We start from the raw sequence: 17861 nt of genomic DNA, 5'->3' as shown, positions 1-17861 counted from the left end.
GGGAAAAAACAACAAGACACCAGCGCACGAAAACAGAAAAAAAAGTAAAAAACGCAAAGGCGGCGCGGAAAAATGGAGGGAAAGTAAAAGAAAAATAAAAAGAAAAAGAAAAAGAACAGCTGTAGCAGCACAGACTGCTGAAAGTACAACAGTTACTCAGATGTTTGCTGCAGGGGCCGCCTGGCCCGGCCTGGCCCGGTCTGGCCTGGCCGGGGCTAGAAGCACCGATGCAGCAGCAGCAGCAGCTTCAGCAGCAGCTCCAGCAGCAGGTCCTTCACTGAGTCTGACAGTGAGTCTGGAGAAGGCTTCAGCCTCCACCAGGGCCCTTATGGTGCAGGAGGCTGGAAAAATAAGTGTTGAGAAAACTCTCCGCCATGTGAAGGAGGTAGTGATACTGTGTTAAGCAGGTTTGTGCTTTCCAGAATGGTGTGATAAACATTCATTAAAATACTGTAAATGGTCCAGAACGGTTGCTTAACTGTCTATGAACGTTACTTGACATAATAAATAGCTAGAGCTAATAACTCTGATGGTGTGGTGTGTTACAACTAAATCTACTTATCTAAAGTATTGGAAAACAATAACCATATTCAAACTATCCTGATTCATTGATTAGTTGCTTTTATTAAAGTGCCAACATGCACCTTTCTTTGTGCCCACACTCCAATTTGGTCATGTAACAACTTAACAAATATGTAGCTTTACATATTTGTTTCAGTCAGTGTTTATGGTTTATTGTCCTTTCAACAGTTTAACATTATACAGTTACAATTAATAAAACACTGATTACTGTTACAATAAAACATCTGCATACACTACTCATGATGCAGTACACAAATTACAAGTATTTCTTGTCATTGTCTACTCTATGGGCGGCTGTGGCTGTGGCTGTGGCTCAGGCGGTAGAGCGGGTCGTTCACAAACCGGAAGGTCAGCGGTTCGATTCCCGGCTCCCCCTGTCTGCATGTCGAAGTGTCCTTGGGCAAGACACTGAACCCACACCTGCCCTGTGTGAATGTGTGTGAATGATTATCTTCCAAAGCCTGTCTGCGAGCAGCGCTGCATGAATGTGTGTGAAAGGGTGAATGCGACCATTACAGTGTAAAGAGCTTTGAGTGGTCCGAGTCACTAGAAAAGCACTATATAAGTGCAAGTCCATTTACCATTTATACATTATGCTGAGCTGTACTGTCTTTCTAAAATAAAATTAGTGTTTGTCCGTTTTTCAGATGATTATACTATTGTTTTCCATACTTTGGCCAACTAGCCAAAGTTCTGATTGCATGCAGACTCATTATGTGCATGTAATCTTGTTCAAACTTAATAACACCACTATACTAAACAATATAGGTACAATACAACAAAGTAGAGGAATAGTGTGGAATAGGTTAAGAGCTTGTGTGTTTGTATGTACATCAGCGGTGCTAGTTGGCACAATATCCACGCGCAGATAGTGGCCCGGTCTGGACCAAAAAGTCCAGGGCCAAAATTTTGTCCCAGTCCACCCTGAGGTGAAGTAGATGACTGCTGCTGCTGCTGCTGCTGCTGCTGCTGCTGCTGCTGCTGCTGCTGTGAGTGTAACCTTGAAATGGGCATTATCTCAGGCCTGTGGGGATAAGGGGGGGGGGGGGGTGTAGATTAACAGACCAACATCATGGAGTTTCACACTGCAAGAGGCTGATTAGATACAACAGGACCAGGCTGAGTGAAGTGGAGAGAGGCTCGTGCAGTAAATGGGGGATTACAGGTCGACTGAGGGAAACATGAAGTTCAGCTGCTTTTCTTTCTCCAGTCACATTAACTCTTTCCTGTCTTCCCCCCCAGGCCTGAGGAGCAGAGATCTCACAGTCACATTAACTCTTTCCTGTCTTCCCCCCCAGGCCTGAGGAGCAGAGATCTCACAGTCACATTAACTCTTTCCTGTCTTCCCCCCCAGGCCTGAGGAGCAGAGATCTCACAGTCACAGAGCTGAGAAGCAGCAGGATGAAGTCCAAAGGAAACAAAGGAAAAGCCGTGACAGTGTCCAGGACCTGGTCCGACCCGGACACAGACCTGGACCCGGGCTGCAGCGAGGAGGGGGCCTCGGAGGCCTCGGAGGCCTCGGTGCGGGTCGGCGGGTCCTGGAGGGGGTCTCTGAGGAAGCGGCAGGGCGGGGGGGGCGGGGGGCGGCGGCGCAGAGCGCGCGGCAGCACCACAGAGCGCAGCGTCCGGCGGCTGGAGAGCAACGAGCGCGAGCGCCAGAGGATGCACAAACTCAACAACGCCTTCCAGGCGCTGCGCGAGGCCATCCCCCACGTCAACACCGACAAGAAGCTGTCCAAGATCGAGACCCTGACCCTGGCCAAGAACTACATCAAAGCCCTGACCGCCGTCGTAGTGGACATGTCGGGGGCCTGTCTGCCCCCCGGGGGGGGGGAGGCCAGCGCCGCCAAGCTGCTGCAGCGCTACCAGCAGCACCTGGAGGAGGAGGGGGGGGAGGGGCTCACCCAGTACCTCACCCACATGCACAGCTTCAGCCAGGGCAGCTAACAGCAGCTAGAAGCTGGTCTGGGGGCTGGAAGACTTAAACATGACCCAGTTCCTACAGTCCTGCTGCTCTGAGATCTGGTCTGGACCGGTGTCTTCTTCAGATCATCAGGGTCTGACTATAAACTCATGCTTGAACATACAAGACTGACTGGAGGAGCGTTCAGCAGCAGACACAGAAGTCTGCTCAGAGAAAACCAGAAGGAGAGAAAAGACTCATTTGGTGTAAAGGGCTGATCTTTTAGAGCTCTGTTTGCTTTTTTTTATATGTATCATACTCTGTGTGTGTGTATGGTTTGAGCTGAGGCAGGGACTGGTTCTCCTTTGTGTTATCTTGTGATCTTGTGTGTTTTCTGTTGAGAAACCTGCTGAGTGTCGCCTCTAGTCATAACTGTCACATCCAGGAAGAAAAGAAGAAGGCATGCAGCAAAGCTAAATATTGAAATGACCGAGCTAGAAAGTCTGTTTGTTGGTTTGAGAACACGATCTACTGGTCTTCTCACCAGGCTGGGAGGCAGAGATGTGTTGCAGATGTTCGTCTCCACTTGTTGTTGTGAAACAGAGCAGGAGAGAAGATATCTGAGAAGTTGTCATCAATAAACACATTTATTTATTGACGGGGAGACTGTTATTGTGACCATGCATAACACTTGGGGAATTGTTGTACTCCACAATGTCGACAGCACAGATGCGTTGCTCACTACACAGTGACAGTATGTAACACACACAGATCTCTGTACACAACATTTACAGAAGCTACAGTAGTTACTTCACATGTGACTGTAGCCAGCTAGTACTATGAACTAACTCCTGAACAGATGCAGATCATCGGTGTGTGTGGTTTATTTCTCCATGGAAAAATGGATTTGAAATGCATTGCTCTTTGTCAAACACTATTCCACCTAGAAACATCATTGCAACAGCCACTACAGTTAATGTATAATACTATTAACTTACAGATTTATAACAAAAATATAGCATTTTTGACCACTGTTTGTCTCACTGCTTGGTCACTCTACCACCATCAGGCCAGAGGAAGTAGATAACAAGACAGCTTTCTCCTGAGAAAGAGGAAGGTTCAGTTTTAGCATTTCCAACACAAGATTTGTAACAAGTACAGTAATCCACTTTTCCCCTTATTTACAGCAGTAACCATTGCACATAATCCATGACGGTAATTTAATCATCAAAACATCTTTAAGAAAATAACATCCAAAACTTTATAAAACAGCTTGTGTGTGCAAGGCAAGCAGCAACCACCACAGGTAAACTCCACAGCACTGCATGTATCTTCTCTCATTAAAGACATGGTGGTCTCTACTTGTCCATCCACACACTCACAAAAGGTTCAACAATGCCCAGATTCAGATCTTCTGGCTAAACAAGCAGGGTTGTGACATGGAATTAACCCAAAGTTTAACCACACAAGTCCTTTAGGAAACTTGTGGATACACAGAAGCTGCACCTGTTCTTTTGCAGTCTGTGATAAAGTTATAGAGCAGTGTGTGAACAGACCACAGAAGCAGCCAGGATCAAACACCGTCCTGTCTGCTTCATCCAGAGTGATCAGGCTTCACACTGTTTACTTATGTGTTATTAACCTGTTGCCTGCAGGCTAAGAAGGAATATCATTTGTTATTTTGTACACAATACCAGCCCTGGAGCTGACAGTTCAGTAGCTAAGCAACTGTAATATCAGTACACTAATGCCTCCTTATATATACATATATATATCTTACAAAAAACAAAACTCATAAAATATCTTTTTTTATCTACTAAAACACATCACCTTCCACCTTCACCTTGACTTTACACAAACAAAAAGAAACATCACATCCTGATAAATAAATAAACTAAATGCATTAAGACCTTCAAGTTCAGATGAGCAGCAATGACAGAGAATGCCAGAGAATGCCAGAGAATGACAGAATGCCAGAGAATGACAGAGAATGCCAGAGAATGCCAGAGAATGCCAGAGAATGCCAGAGAATGCCCATAGCGAGGAGGTGAATGATAGTACAGTGAACAACGATCAGGGTAAAGAATTAAAGGTTGTCTTCAGAGATGATCCTAAATGTTAAAATAATAATTCTGCTACAGTGACTCAGTGAACTGGAGGTTGTTTCCTGGAGGTTTAGTTAAACTGTCCCGCTACAGTGTCAAGTGGTTTTTAATAGAGTCTATGTACAGTATGTTTGCACCTTGTGTGTGTGTGCACATTTAGCACTCCACAGCGTTGCCATTGAGCTCTGTGTTCGTGACTGGGAGGGGGCTCCGAGGGTCCGTCAGAGAGGGCAGGCGGATGCGCGGCGGCTCCATGGAGTTCCCTCTGACGGTGATGTGATCCCATCCACCCTGAAACACACAGGGAATTAAACATATTACCTATCTGGCTTTAGACACTTTAACTCATTAGAATTTCAACTCGCACCTTGTGAAAACTATTACTAACTAACTAATTATAACTAACTTATTTACTTCTTGTTTTTTATCTGCTGTAGTTGGAGCAGGTTCGTATGTGAAAACATTTAACTTCAAAGTCAAAGTAAACACCAGCTGTTATATTGTCACCTTTTCCCATGTGCTAGAGCTTCTGGTTTTCAAAGTGGAATAACTGGCCCATATTTATATTTTCATTTAAATAAATACTTAAACTGCAATGGAGAATGAATAAGGAAAACATTCTGTATTACATTTACTGTAGACACACTTCACCGTCACCTGCTAAATATACTCGTTAATGCTGATGGGTTTTGATACTGTGCACTCCTCTCCAGACCCTTACCCCAATGCCGTAGTCCCACAACTGTCCTTTGGGCTCCATGGGCTGGACCCCGAGGCGATGACACACCGTCCCACAGCTCAGACTGTGGCTGCCCTGCACCTTGTCTGCTATGATCCACACCTTTAACCACACAACAACAAACCAAACCTCATAAAAATATCATATTGTCAATCATCTTGTCTCATTGTTACATATGGAAATGTCCCTTTTGCATATAGTACAGAAGAACCTGAACGCCACATGTGATGTACATACAGTTCATACAGTGTACTTCAAACATAGAAATATGTTCGATACAAACATTTCAAGCTGCATTGGTTTCAATACCCAGGAATCCTACAAAGCATCATTCATATGGCCTCCACAGCTCAGCCAGCCCATAATGCTCCAAACAGCTGCTGAATGAATATGTTGCCTGTCCACGTTCATCAGTCATGTCACTGTAGACAACAGCAGAGGTGAAGTATTGGTGTCCTGGTACTGACCTGGTCCAGAGGCCCTAAGGAGACTTTGCGTACGTTATTAGAGATGTGTTCCCATGAGGATCCCTGAGGGTAGCTGGGAGTTACACCGTGTCTGTACCACAAGTTACCTGGAACAACAGTCATGTGATCAACATCTTTCAAAAAATGATTTTTAAATTTGCATTTATCTGGAATCCAAAAATGTAAGTACTCTAAAACTAATGCCGTCACTTTACCATTTTCATCTACAGTGTAGACTGACGTCCTGCCAACAGACACCTGCTTCAGCTTCTGCTTGTTTGGGGAGGGGATGTGGTACCAGCAGTCCCCTGCAGAGGGAGACACATCACACAATACAACATTACACAATACAACATCACACAATACAACAGGTCAAAGCCATGTCTGTTAGTGGTGACACCTTTCATTTCCTTCACTCTGCTCATTTTAAATCATGTAATGTTCTTTGACTCCATGTTGACAGGGTGTTCACCATGTGTCCTGTCCTTCACAGTTCCTACCACTCACCTGCGGGGCTTTGAGCAGAAACAGATCCCCGATAAAAGGCAGAACCGTCCTTTGCGATGGCCCAAACCTGGCTGGCACCGCCGATGGAGATGGACTTGAAAGGCTGATCAGTTCCCACGTGGAGCCACGAGGATCCCTGTGAGACCAACATGCGGATGTAAGAACAATTACCTCAAGTAGCTTTTGAACTGGCATTGTTTCAGCTGTAGTGAGGTACTTTCACATTGTCTGTATACTTATCAACAGGAACTAGACATAAAAAGTCCCCCTGCTGTCCTCTACCAAAGTCTTTTATGTCCTTAGTTAATCAGGACTAAGATAAGACAAGTTTCCCACACACTGTCCAGACGAAGGACAATGGGTGAGTTTGGACCAATCTACTGTGAGTGTTTCTGGACGAGTCACCAGGTGGTGGACACCTGTTTGTGTCTGCACTATTATCTCTGTGACTCACAGCAGGTGTCAGAGCAGTGACTCCCAGTCGGCAGAGGACGTCTCCCTTGTTGCTGATGGCCCACAGAGCCACCAGGTCCACGCTGCTGTGGGCAGCACACGGCAGGATGCTCACATCACTCAGTGGGATGGGTGGGACTTCTTGCCAGGGTCCTGTAGTGGTCAGTTTACATTTCCTGAGCAGTAGAAAAAAAACACAATTAGTATGATGTGTCTTCACATCTGCAGCTACAGAGGTTGTTGGTGTCTGAGGTGTGAGGCCAACAACTCAAGACTCAAGACTGAGCATTTTGGAAAGATGCTTATTTTGTTGTATTTCAGATCAAATATTCAATACTATTGAAAGATCTATAGTAACAACCTTGTGGGATTAGCATGTCACATTAACATTAGCCTCATGACTTCCCTAATTGCTGCCCAATGATCAACCATAAAAAATAGTTTCCTACATGCACACACAAAACAAATGTCAAGCACAGTGGGCACTCTCCATGCCAGTGTTGAACAAATATATTGGAGACTAATGTCAGTGTTTCTTTTTATAGTACCTGGCCCATCGCCTGCGACGCACAAAGTCCTTTATCGTTTTATAGCCATGATATGACCTGTGGACAGAGATGGGAAAGAGGAAGGAACAACTGTAGATAACAGAAATACGTGAAGGTCAGGACTTTTGTTGGCAGAATAATATGAACCAGACACAGCAGGTGCATCAGAGGAACGGCAAATGAAACTTACGCTGGGAAATCAGCTGCATACTGCCAGCCTTCTCTGTCTGTCCCTCCACTGACGCTGTAGTCCACGGCCCAGTCAGACACCTGAAAACAACACACATGAGAAGTGAAACACTGCAACGGGTTTTTGTGTTTAACCACACACATTTTCCATGATAATTCAACAAGGTTTTTATACTATTCCAACTGAAGTTAATCTGAGCATCACAGAACGACAGGGCATTCCCCTGTGAGTGTGTGTGTGTGTGTGTGTAGTCGTTCTTACCCATGTCCACTGAGGTGAGGGAGGTTTGGTATTTGTTTTTGTGCACTCATGTAGTCCTGATGCATCACTCCACATGTAGCGATCAGTAGGTAGACCTCTGGAGCGACACAAACACACACACAACACACTTCAGACTTTACACTTCAAATCAAACCATCAAAAACAACTTGGCTGCGGTAGTAAATGTTGAATTTGTCACAATCAGATCAGATTAGATGTTCAGGAAAAAAATGATATTTCTTGTGATAGCAAATAAAATTTCCATCAAATATTAGAAACACACCGTCTTAAACACACACATCAATGAAAACTGAAGTGTATTTTCAGCACAATTTCATCACTGTTCTTGAAAATACGACTTTCAAAGAAACACAAGTCTGGACTTCTCATCTACATTTTGACTCATAAACTGCCTGAGTAAACATACAATCAGCTGTATTAGCCTGGAAAGTTGTGTTGGAGATAACACAATAATAAAGACAAGTACAAGCTCTCCTCTCCTCCTCAGAAGAGTCTGGAGCGAGTGTCTACCTGTTGGTGTAGCCTGTGACAGGGTTCCACCTCTGGTTCTCATAGATGTAGACGCTCTTCACATCAGTCTGTGTGTAAATGTTATCCGTGCTACTGGCCAGTCCCTGGAAGAAGCCCCCTCCGTAGCCCCCGGTGTAGACCCAAGCAGTGTGGTCAAAGCCGACCCCCCACACTATCCCAACGCTGTTACACTCCACCACACGTAGGTGACCTCCGACCTGCCGCCAGAACCTGCACACAGTTAAAACGATTATGTATGTTCCTTCCCCTGCACCCCAGCGATGCGCGGGACTGTTCTTACATCTGGTCACAGGGTGTGGGGTAAGGCATGGCCTCCAGACTGGGGGAGGGCTCGCTGACGAAGATGTCCCCTTTACAGGTGATGGACCAGACGGCCTGCTTGGAGGGCGGACCCTGGATGCCCCTGGAGTCGCAGCACGACACACTCAGCAAAGCCAGCTGGGAGAGAGACAGAGAGATGAGAGGTGATAAGACACAGAGAAGGTGAGAAAATGTAAATGGTAGAAATGGTAGTGAGCAAATCACACGAGCATGTCAGCACATAGAACTGCACAAATGATAGTGCCCACTCTCTTTTCCCTCTCACTGATGTTTTTTGATCTGTGTCTTATCTCGGTTTTGGTTGAAGATGAAAACATTTAGCTCTAAAAACCAATTTGTTCAGGTGGGAATCTCTTCAGTCCCAGATATACAGTATACTGTACATACCCAGTCATGCATTTCCAGCTCGGTGGCTGCTGCCAGTCTGATTGGCCACCTCTGTTTGGTCCGTTCAGGAGTGTAGATGGCAAAAGTGTGTTTGGAGTCATTTAGCACAGGAACTAGGATGGTGACCTCATTGATGAAGGCATGGAGGTACTGGAGAGAATGACAGAAAGGGTTGGAGGAGGGAAAAAAGTAGAGAGAAAGGAGTAAAGAATTGTAAATACAGGAAGAAAAGACGACAAAGAAAGCGGCAGTGAGTGCAAAAGGGCAGGAGCAACTGATTCATCTCAGTGAGTCATTCTGTTTCCAGAGGTTATCTGCTGTGTTGACACGCTCAGACATGGTGACATTCTGGAGATATCACTGAATTATACAACATCTCGTGGACATATCAGATGCACACAGCATAAACAGGAAAACACACACACACACACACACACACACCCTCCTCACCTTCTTCTCCTCATAGAAGTTGTAATAGATGAAGAGGATGCCGTCCTTGTTGCCCTCCGGCCCTGAGAACTGCTCTAAGGCAAAATGAACGTCTATCCACTTGTGTGGCTTCCAGTCTCTCCACCACTGCATGGTTCCCTTCTTCACCCACACAGACTGGAACACAGAGGGGAGGTGTTTGTTTCTTATGTGAAGGAAAGACCAAAACACAGCTGCATAAACACAGCATGACATCAGACATCCAGGAAATATCCCAAAAATGTTTGAGGAAAGAGAGGGAGGGTCCAACCTAAGAGGGAGAGGGAAGTTAAAGCAACCGTATTCTCGTACCACGTTAAAAAGTATGTGCATATCTGTCTGTGGAGTGAAACTCTGGAATAGTTTATCAGAAGATAATAAAGAGAGAAAAAATGTTGCCCATTTAAAATCAATGTTTAAAAATAACATACTTGAAAAGCAGAAATGTGAAAATGCTGAGAGCAACAAAGGATCAGGGAAATGGCTTTTTAGTGAATGTTTGTAGTTGGGGATGGATATTGGTTGTGTAATGTAGGAAACTAAAAATGTATTTCTCGCAATGAAAATGGAGATTTCGACCTGTTTTGTTTTTGAGTTGTGTATGTGGATTGTTAGTACTGTCGGTGGGGGTTGTATTGTGTACTATGTCTATGTACTATATATGTATGTACGCGGCTTTCTCATTAGACTGCTTATGGTTTTGTAACGAAGTGGGAAAAGAGGGTTCGGCAGTTCTAAGCTTCGCTTCAGCCAAAAGCCTTTTTGACCAGCTATATTTTGTTACGACCTTGAACTCTGTTTTGTAAAAATAATAATAATAATAATAATAATAATTTTTGATGCTGTGATCAAAATAAACTAAACTAAAACATGAGCAGTGAAAAAAGGTGAAGTTTAGTCAACATGTACCTGTTCTATGGCTTGTTCATAATGTCTGAAATGATCCATCTCTCTCTTGCTTCTCTCACTCAGTTGTTCAAAGATCTGTCTCCGCCAGGCTGCAGTCTGGGCTGGCGTTACAGACACACTCATGGACTGGACCGACTGGATCAAAGCTGGAGGAAGAATACAAAACATTAGTGACTAGCACCAGTAAAGGAACATTACCAAGAGAAATGTAAGCATGGTATCGGTGCCCTCTGGAGCTTTTACTCCCTCTTTTCTCCACATCACTGAACTCACATGACGTGTTCATGGAGCAGCTGAACCAGTTGAGTTGGGAGTGACTGTCCACAGAGCAGCCCCCTCCGCTGACCCAGGCCCACAGCGGGTGCTCATCTGCCCCGTACGGGTCCTCTAGGGCCAGGGTGTAGGTAGCCACCGACGACAGGCTGCAGGTGTCGGCCGACTCCATCACCGCTCCGCTCTGGGCCTGCTGCACCTGCACCTCCTCCAGGTCCACGTTGCTCCACTGGGGGTCGAGGGGACCTCCAGGCCGACTGGGGGTGAGAGCCACATCTGTACAGGGAGCGCTGACCTCTCCTCCAGATGTGGTCTCCTCCTCCAGAACAGCAGCAGCGCCAGACGCCACCTCTCTGAGGGTCTTTGAGGGCTCTCGATCGGACACCAGGTCAGAGATGAAGCTGTCGCTGGTGACTTTGGGGATGCGGGGTCTGGGGGGTCTGGGGGTATCGGAGGGCTGGTCTGAGGTGGGGTCTGAGGTGGGGTCTGAGGTGGGGTCTGAGGGGGCATCGACAAAGGACTCGGGCGAGTCGGAGGAGGCTGGGGGGGAGGACCCTAACCCTCCTCCTAACCCGTCTGCAGGTCCTTTCTCTGTGTCTGATTCCACATCGCTGGCTGCTGACTGACCACGCACCTCGCCACAGAAGTAACATCCAGCACTGAAACACAGAGACACACTGAATCAGTTCATTCTCTTTATACTCTGTGGTGACATGATGACCTGCATCTCAGTCCAGTGATATTGTCCAAGAGGTTTGAGCATGAGCATGTTTATTATTTATTACCTTGAATTTCTTTTATTCTTAATTATCCCTCTATTCTCTATGCACTCATTTTATGAACTGATTACTACTAATCTGTTGTCTTGATGATGTTTATTGTGCAGCTGAGAAACTGAATTTCCCTCGGGATAAATAAAGTATCTATCTATCTATCTATCTATCTATCTATCTATCTATCTATCTATCTAGTATCTATCTATCTATCTATCTATCTATCTATCTATCTAGTATCTATCTATCTATCTATCTATCTATCTATCTATCTATCTATCTATCTATCTATCTATCTATCTATCTATCTATCTATCTATCTATCTATCTATCTATCTATCTATCTATCTATCTATCTATCTATCCATCTATCTATCCATCTATCTGGAACAGGTCAGAGCATTATTCAAACTGAAACATTATTTTGTAAATGACCTCATGTATAATTTGTCCCACTCCTTCACATCTTCATATTGTAAATATTTACTTGATCATTAAACTGATGTGAAGCTGAGTGTTAGCCATGTGTTTAATTGATGTAAAATGTTCATATTTTCTGTGTGTGTGTGTGTGTGTGTGTGTGTGTGTGTGTGTGTGTGTGTGTGTGTGTGTGTGTGTCTCTACCTCTGCAGGCTGTTGGCGCTGGCACTGGAGTGTGATCGATCTCCATCGCGGGGAACGCTGATAACCCTCCAGGTTTTCCCGCTGAGCTCGCTGGAGGTCACGCCCTGTCTGAAGTACACCGCCCGGTCCTCACAACCGATCCCCCACACCTGCACACAGCAGCAACGGATCGTCATCAGTGTGTGCACATCTGGAGAGGATACCTGATGTGTTACTCCTTAACATCTGTCAGGAACTCACCTGGTCATTCAGTCCCACGTTGATCATGATCATTTCTCCAACCATGCTGATCCAGCCAGAGCCACAAGGATTGTGGGAGTTCACACCACGTCTGAACCACACCTACAGATAAAGAGATATAAAGAGATATTACTTTCACCCACATGTGAGTGACAAAAACCAATAAGCAACAAAGAGAAGAAAGGGAAAATATAATAATAAAAACATAAATAACTGAACTTTTAAGTAGAAACCACGCCAAAACTGAAAGATGAATCACACTGTTATATACAACAATAATGCCTGGTGTCTAGGAGATACAGCATTTAGTTTGTACCAATCTATCAGTAATAACTACATGATGTTTATTAGCTAGAATACGACTGTGCTGTTGTTTCAGACTGCATTCATTTTGGTCCATTAAACTGACATTTGAGAAATATGTGACATAAATAAGGAGAAGAAGATATTGGACCATGGTAGAGTTTTCATGTTTATTTCTTACTTTGTTGTCTTTGGTCACAGCCCAGACAACGTTGACTCCCACAGCTACATGAATGGCTCCCACATCAGGACTAGGAGAGTCCACCACAGCCCAGGAGCCACCTGACAAGCACAACATAACATTTCCATAAAGAATAAACACAAACAGACACAGACACACACATCCCTCTCCCAGCGGTGAGGTTGTGTACCTTTGGGGCAGTCTCGGCCAATGCCCTCCCTGACGATGAGCTGCCCCTCCCACAGCACGGCCCAGACCAGGTCCCCTGGGCCACAGCTGATCTGGACTACCTCCCCAGGGAGAGGCACCTCCTCCCACAAAGAGCCCTCAGGATTATGGTGATAGATTCCCTCTCTGAACCACACCTGGACCAGGACCAGAGGAGCGTTAGATCATCCACAATGATGCAGAACAGCCAAACGGAGGAAAAAAAGCTACTTGCATCAGACAATGCAAATACACTGATGTGACAAGACTGTGGGTGTGTGATCTTGCTGTGGGCATTAACAAGGTCAATGAAAAATACAGACCCACAAACATATTTTTAGTGTATGTGTGTGTGTGTTTAACATCTATTAGATTAGGCAGATGCAATACATTAGACACAGTTATTAAAGGTTTTATTCTATGAGGGCTGATGTATTTTATGAGCTGCATGTCAGCATGTTTGTTTTTAACTGCATCATATCCTTAGGCAGCCGTTACACAACTATCAACTCTGCTGTATCACTGTGTTTATGTAATTAATGTATGATCGTTGCTCTTTTAAAGAGGAAAATACCAGTAAATGTACAAGTGTGCATGGAAGCAGTGAGTGACAGGCTGTTCCGTCTAAAACTGACTTCATTTATGAAAATTACAAGCTGATCAGGACTTGAAGTACGTTGTCATGGAGACCTGTGGCTAAGGCTGAGCTCCGTGTGTGTGTGTGTGTGTGTGTGTGTGTGTGTGTGCTGTACCTTGCCCTGAAGGGACACAGCCCACAGTGACAGTCGACCTCGGGGCTCCTCGTTGATCTCCCAGCCTCCACAGCTGATGTCGCTGAAGGGATCTGGAAGAGTCGTCTTCTGTGACGGGATCTGTCCGCACACACGAGTAGAGATGCTGCTGAACAAACTACACACACAGACACACACACACACACACACACACACAGACACACACACACACACAGACACACACACATACACACAGACACACAGATGCACATGCACACTTACCTTTGCCCAGGTGTCCATGGCTTTGTACCTCCTGTAACGAAGCCACCGCCTGCGACGGACACAGGAGTTCCACTTCTTGTCTTTGGTGTAGGTGGCGGGGAAGTCTATGGCGTAGGTCCATCCCTGCTGACACACACACACACACACACACACACCTCAGTCACTAGCACAAGGCAGGAATAAACTCATGCCGAAGTAGATGCAGCAAAAAACAAAACAAAAAAACCCATCAGGTACTCACTCCCTTCTCTGTGGTGTCTCCCTCAAAGTTTTCATCCACGTACCAGTCCCCCTCCCACTGCCAGCTGCTGGAGGGAAGCTGGAAACTGTCCAGAGGTTGGTGCTGCAGCCCCGTGACATCGCTCCACTGCCAGCGGTCGCTTGGTAACAGTCGCTCTGAGAAACCATCAACAGGATTCCAGCGCTGACGGACATACGGAGGTGAAGCACACAGAGCGTCAAAGACAACCTGTTTCCCTCTGGTCTCCCTATAATTCAATCCAGTCATGTTTACGGCCAAACGCCTCTTTCCTTGAGCCGTAAGAGGAAGTCACCAGATCAGCGCTGCTTTAGAGAGCACCGACCTAACGCACAGACACACACACAACCTGACACAACCTGACAGTCCCAAAAGTTTGGATCCATGATTTTAATTGCCCCTCTCCCTCTTCAAGTTTCACATGAAGTAAAATGACAGAATGATTCATTAGAGCTCCTCATGTGCTTCTGTAGGCTCTCGGTCAGCCGTGTGCCTACAGAAGCACATGAGGAGCAGCATTAGCAGCAGAGGAAGTGGAACTCTGCTGCATGAGGATGTTGTTTCCTTTTTCACTCTCTCCATCGCACATTACACTGGTCCTGATGGGGAACTCCACATTTTCACTCTTACTTATTAGAGTTTGTGCAGGAGATAGAGGCTATTCACAGTAAAATGTAACGGTGTTCCTAACTTCTTAACCATCTCTAAGTTCTTATTGTGTATAAAATAACACGGAGGGAACCCACGTGGTTCTCGTAGGTCTCCTCCTGGTAGCGGACCGGCAGGTCAGAGGCGTGGACGTTCACATAGATGTTGTTGTCGCAGGCGATGCCCCAGCAGCACTGCTGAGCCGCCGTCGCCCGCTTGAACTCCATCTGGGCATCGCGGCAGTGCTCCCACTGCTGACCGGCAGTGGACAGGCTGTAGACCCGCCCATACACATCCACCGCCCACAGCAGGGACACGGGCATGGCTGCACCTGGGACCTGGCACCTGGGACCTGGGACCTGGGACCTGGGACCTGGGACCTGGGACCTGGGACCTGGGACCTGGGACCTGGCACCTGGGACCTGGGACCTGGGACCTGGGACCTGGGACCTGGGACCTGGGACCTGGGACCTGGGACCTGGGACCTGGGACCTGGCACCTGGGGAGGGGCAGGGACAATAGTGGGTGCATGTAACTAAACTGGCAAATGGACCACAATGATCATAGTATTGGCTCTGCTATTTCCAGTACATCACAGAAACTAATCATTTATTGCTGCTTCATAACAGTATGCATGAAATCATTAAATATGCATTTGTAAAAGAGTATGTTTGAAAACTTTATGATCCTTGAATTCAAACAAAATCATAAATGTACTGTATGTATAATAATAATAAGATCAAGTGGTGGGTCTGCGGGGTTGGAAATGTTACTTTCCATTCTGTCAAAAGCATTTTCATACGGCTTAAGTCTAAATAATGCTCTGAAGAACACAGATGAACACAGGCTGTTTTAGAATATGCTTTCGTCACACATCTTAGTAACATTAACAATAATCCTGCCATATTCAAATATCCAAATAAGCCCTGACAGTGTGACAGTGGGTTAACATGCACAGGACCACGACCCTGAATCTGGAGTAGGTAAACACAACTCAGTCATTACTAATCTGATTATTTACACCTTTGCTGTTCCCACTGTGACATGGCCAGAAGCCCGTGGCTGTTACGGCTGCAAAGACACAAAACGTGGGTGCTGCTCTACAGTCTGGCCTGTGGAGAATCATGGCACGCTACAGTTTCTATTGGAATAACCTCAGTTACTCATCAACAACACACACAGACACCTCAACATCAACTCTTTCTCTCTCAGGCCTCTCTTTTGTTGCACAGCTCACTCCATCAGTGCTACAATCCTCACTGTCATTATAGTTAACTAATGTCAGCTAGGCGCTCACATCATCTTCATTTACAAAGTCTAAAATAGCAGGCAGTTTACCAGCTGTACACATGATCCTGATTACTGTGGAGCAGGAGCTTCACTGTGATCAGGATCATGTGTTAACACTGATCCTCGTTTTGCTGTTTACACCGCTATTGCTCCACTTTTCTGGTTCTGACCCAAAGTCATCGACCCCCCCCCCCCACTTTGCCTCCTGGTCACAACCTCAGGCCTACAGTAGGTGTGGAAATGTGACCTGACAGTAAATACAGTAAATACCGCTAGGCTCGCTTTAAGAGGTCTCCATTTCATAACATTGCGTAACGACAGTGATGCTGCTGCTGCTGCTGCTGCTGCTGCTGCTGCTGCTGCTGCTGCTGCTGCTGAGGCGGATCCTCTGTCACATTATACACATATACACAGCCTAAAGTACATTCAGCACTCTGTCACATTACACACATAGTATATATGTATATATACAGCCTAAAGTACATTCAGCACGTACAGAAATACCGTGGCAGCGACAGAAAACAGGTCGACATTTAACTTCAAAGTGCCGACAATAAGGATACTAGTAACGTTACAGTGACATTGTGTATTAGGCTTTACGGCGTAGCTGCACATTAACGTCATGCCAATCCCATGTAGCGCGAGCTACACTTGATGTTTCATTGACAAGAAGCTGCAGGTGTAGCGAGACATTTAACTACAAACCACCGCTTAATGCCCAGCGACCAGCCTGAGGCTCCAGCGACACCCAGCTCGGTGCAGCAGCAGCTTACAGGCTTAGTCCTCTACAAATAGCAAAGGAACGAAGAGTCAAGACAACCAACCTCTACTTCCTCTCACACCGGAGAGAAGTCCCGGTTCAGTCCGCGAGGAGGTGAAGGGACAGCCGCTGAATCATAACGTAGCCGCGGATTCTCATCTCAACATCTCACTTTCTCCTCAGTGTCAAACAGGAAGTGTTCCCATTGGCTGTTTCCGCGGCAGGGCGTGTATGTGGTGGTATCATCCAGCAGGGGGCGCTGTGCGGCAGGGCGTAGTAACGTCCAGCAGGGGGCGCTGCGCGGCAGGGCGTAGTAACATCCAGCAGGGGGCGCTGCGCGGCAGGGCGTGTATGTGGTGGTGACGTCCAGCAGGGGGCGCTGTCGGCTCAGGGGTCATGACCTCTCTATGGTCCAGTTCCCAAAAAGTAGACCCTTGTTTTACATTCTTTTAATCATGAACAACAACATTACAAGATCATTGTATGTTTTTTTCTTCTTAAATTAATATTCTTTTCCTTTATTTTGTAACTTCAACTTGTTATATTTTCATATTTATACCTATTTGACAATTTGGTGGACAATTTTGATGAACCAAATTCTGTGTAATAATTATGTCAGTATTCAAAATCTGGTCTTTCAAGTAGACTCGTCTATAGGTGATCTAGACCAGGGGTTTGAAAGTCAGACTGATTTATGACTCAGTTTGTACATTGTAAACATTTCATCATATCCAGTCTGGCTCATCAGCTGATCAGTTCTGCACATGTAACTATGTTATGTTGTTTTCCTATTTGATGAGACAGTTTACTGAACTGCACTCCATGTAAACTTAAAGTTACTTTAGCGTGCTATGGAGTATTTGAGTGTTTATGTTTATGTAGCATTGAAGATGCAGCC

The 17861-nt window shown here is 45.8% G+C and overlaps 2 protein-coding genes across 2 annotated transcripts; one reads left to right on the top strand and one right to left on the bottom strand.

Moving 5' to 3' along the window:
* The first annotated feature begins 1983 nt into the window (after nt 1-1983).
* Nucleotides 1984-2556, top strand: bhlha15 (basic helix-loop-helix family, member a15). Its single transcript, XM_085761300.1, has one exon. It carries the CDS (start codon nt 1984-1986, stop codon nt 2527-2529), a length of 546 nt encoding a protein of 181 aa, XP_085617426.1. The 3' UTR covers nt 2530-2556.
* A 2042-nt stretch (nt 2557-4598) lies between these two features.
* On the bottom strand, nt 4599-15271 carry tecpr1a (tectonin beta-propeller repeat containing 1a). Its single transcript, XM_085761257.1, has 23 exons — nt 15012-15271; nt 14248-14430; nt 14007-14129; nt 13746-13865; nt 12977-13151; nt 12787-12887; nt 12303-12404; nt 12063-12211; nt 10666-11324; nt 10393-10538; nt 9466-9621; nt 9016-9165; nt 8588-8745; nt 8287-8517; nt 7756-7852; nt 7495-7574; nt 7305-7361; nt 6758-6932; nt 6304-6439; nt 6012-6104; nt 5797-5903; nt 5312-5431; nt 4599-4881 (listed from the first exon to the last, which is right to left on the bottom strand). Exons 1-23 carry the CDS (start codon nt 15234-15236, stop codon nt 4747-4749), a joined length of 3678 nt encoding a protein of 1225 aa, XP_085617383.1. The 5' UTR covers nt 15237-15271; the 3' UTR covers nt 4599-4746.
* Nucleotides 15272-17861: the final 2590 nt, after the last annotated feature.

Source organism: Trachurus japonicus, chromosome 19 (genome assembly GCF_045865225.1).
Source record: "Trachurus japonicus isolate A0001 chromosome 19, Traja_1.0".
Lineage (NCBI taxonomy): Eukaryota > Metazoa > Chordata > Actinopteri > Carangiformes > Carangidae > Trachurus > Trachurus japonicus.
Note: the sequence above shows the minus strand (reverse complement) of the source record. Positions and strands in the feature narration are given on the sequence as shown.

Coding starts and splice junctions, on each gene's coding strand:
- bhlha15 (XM_085761300.1), top strand. CDS start 1,984: ATGAAGTCCAAAGGAAACAAAGGAAAAGCCGTGACAGTGTCCAGGACC.
- tecpr1a (XM_085761257.1), bottom strand. CDS start 15,236: ATGCCCGTGTCCCTGCTGTGGGCGGTGGATGTGTATGGGCGGGTCTAC. Junction 12,888..12,976: donor TGGCCGAGACTGCCCCAAAG/GTACACAACCTC, acceptor TGTGCTTGTCAG/GTGGCTCCTGGGCTGTGGTG. Junction 6,440..6,757: donor TCACTGCTCTGACACCTGCT/GTGAGTCACAGA, acceptor TTGGTCTCACAG/GGATCCTCGTGGCTCCACGT.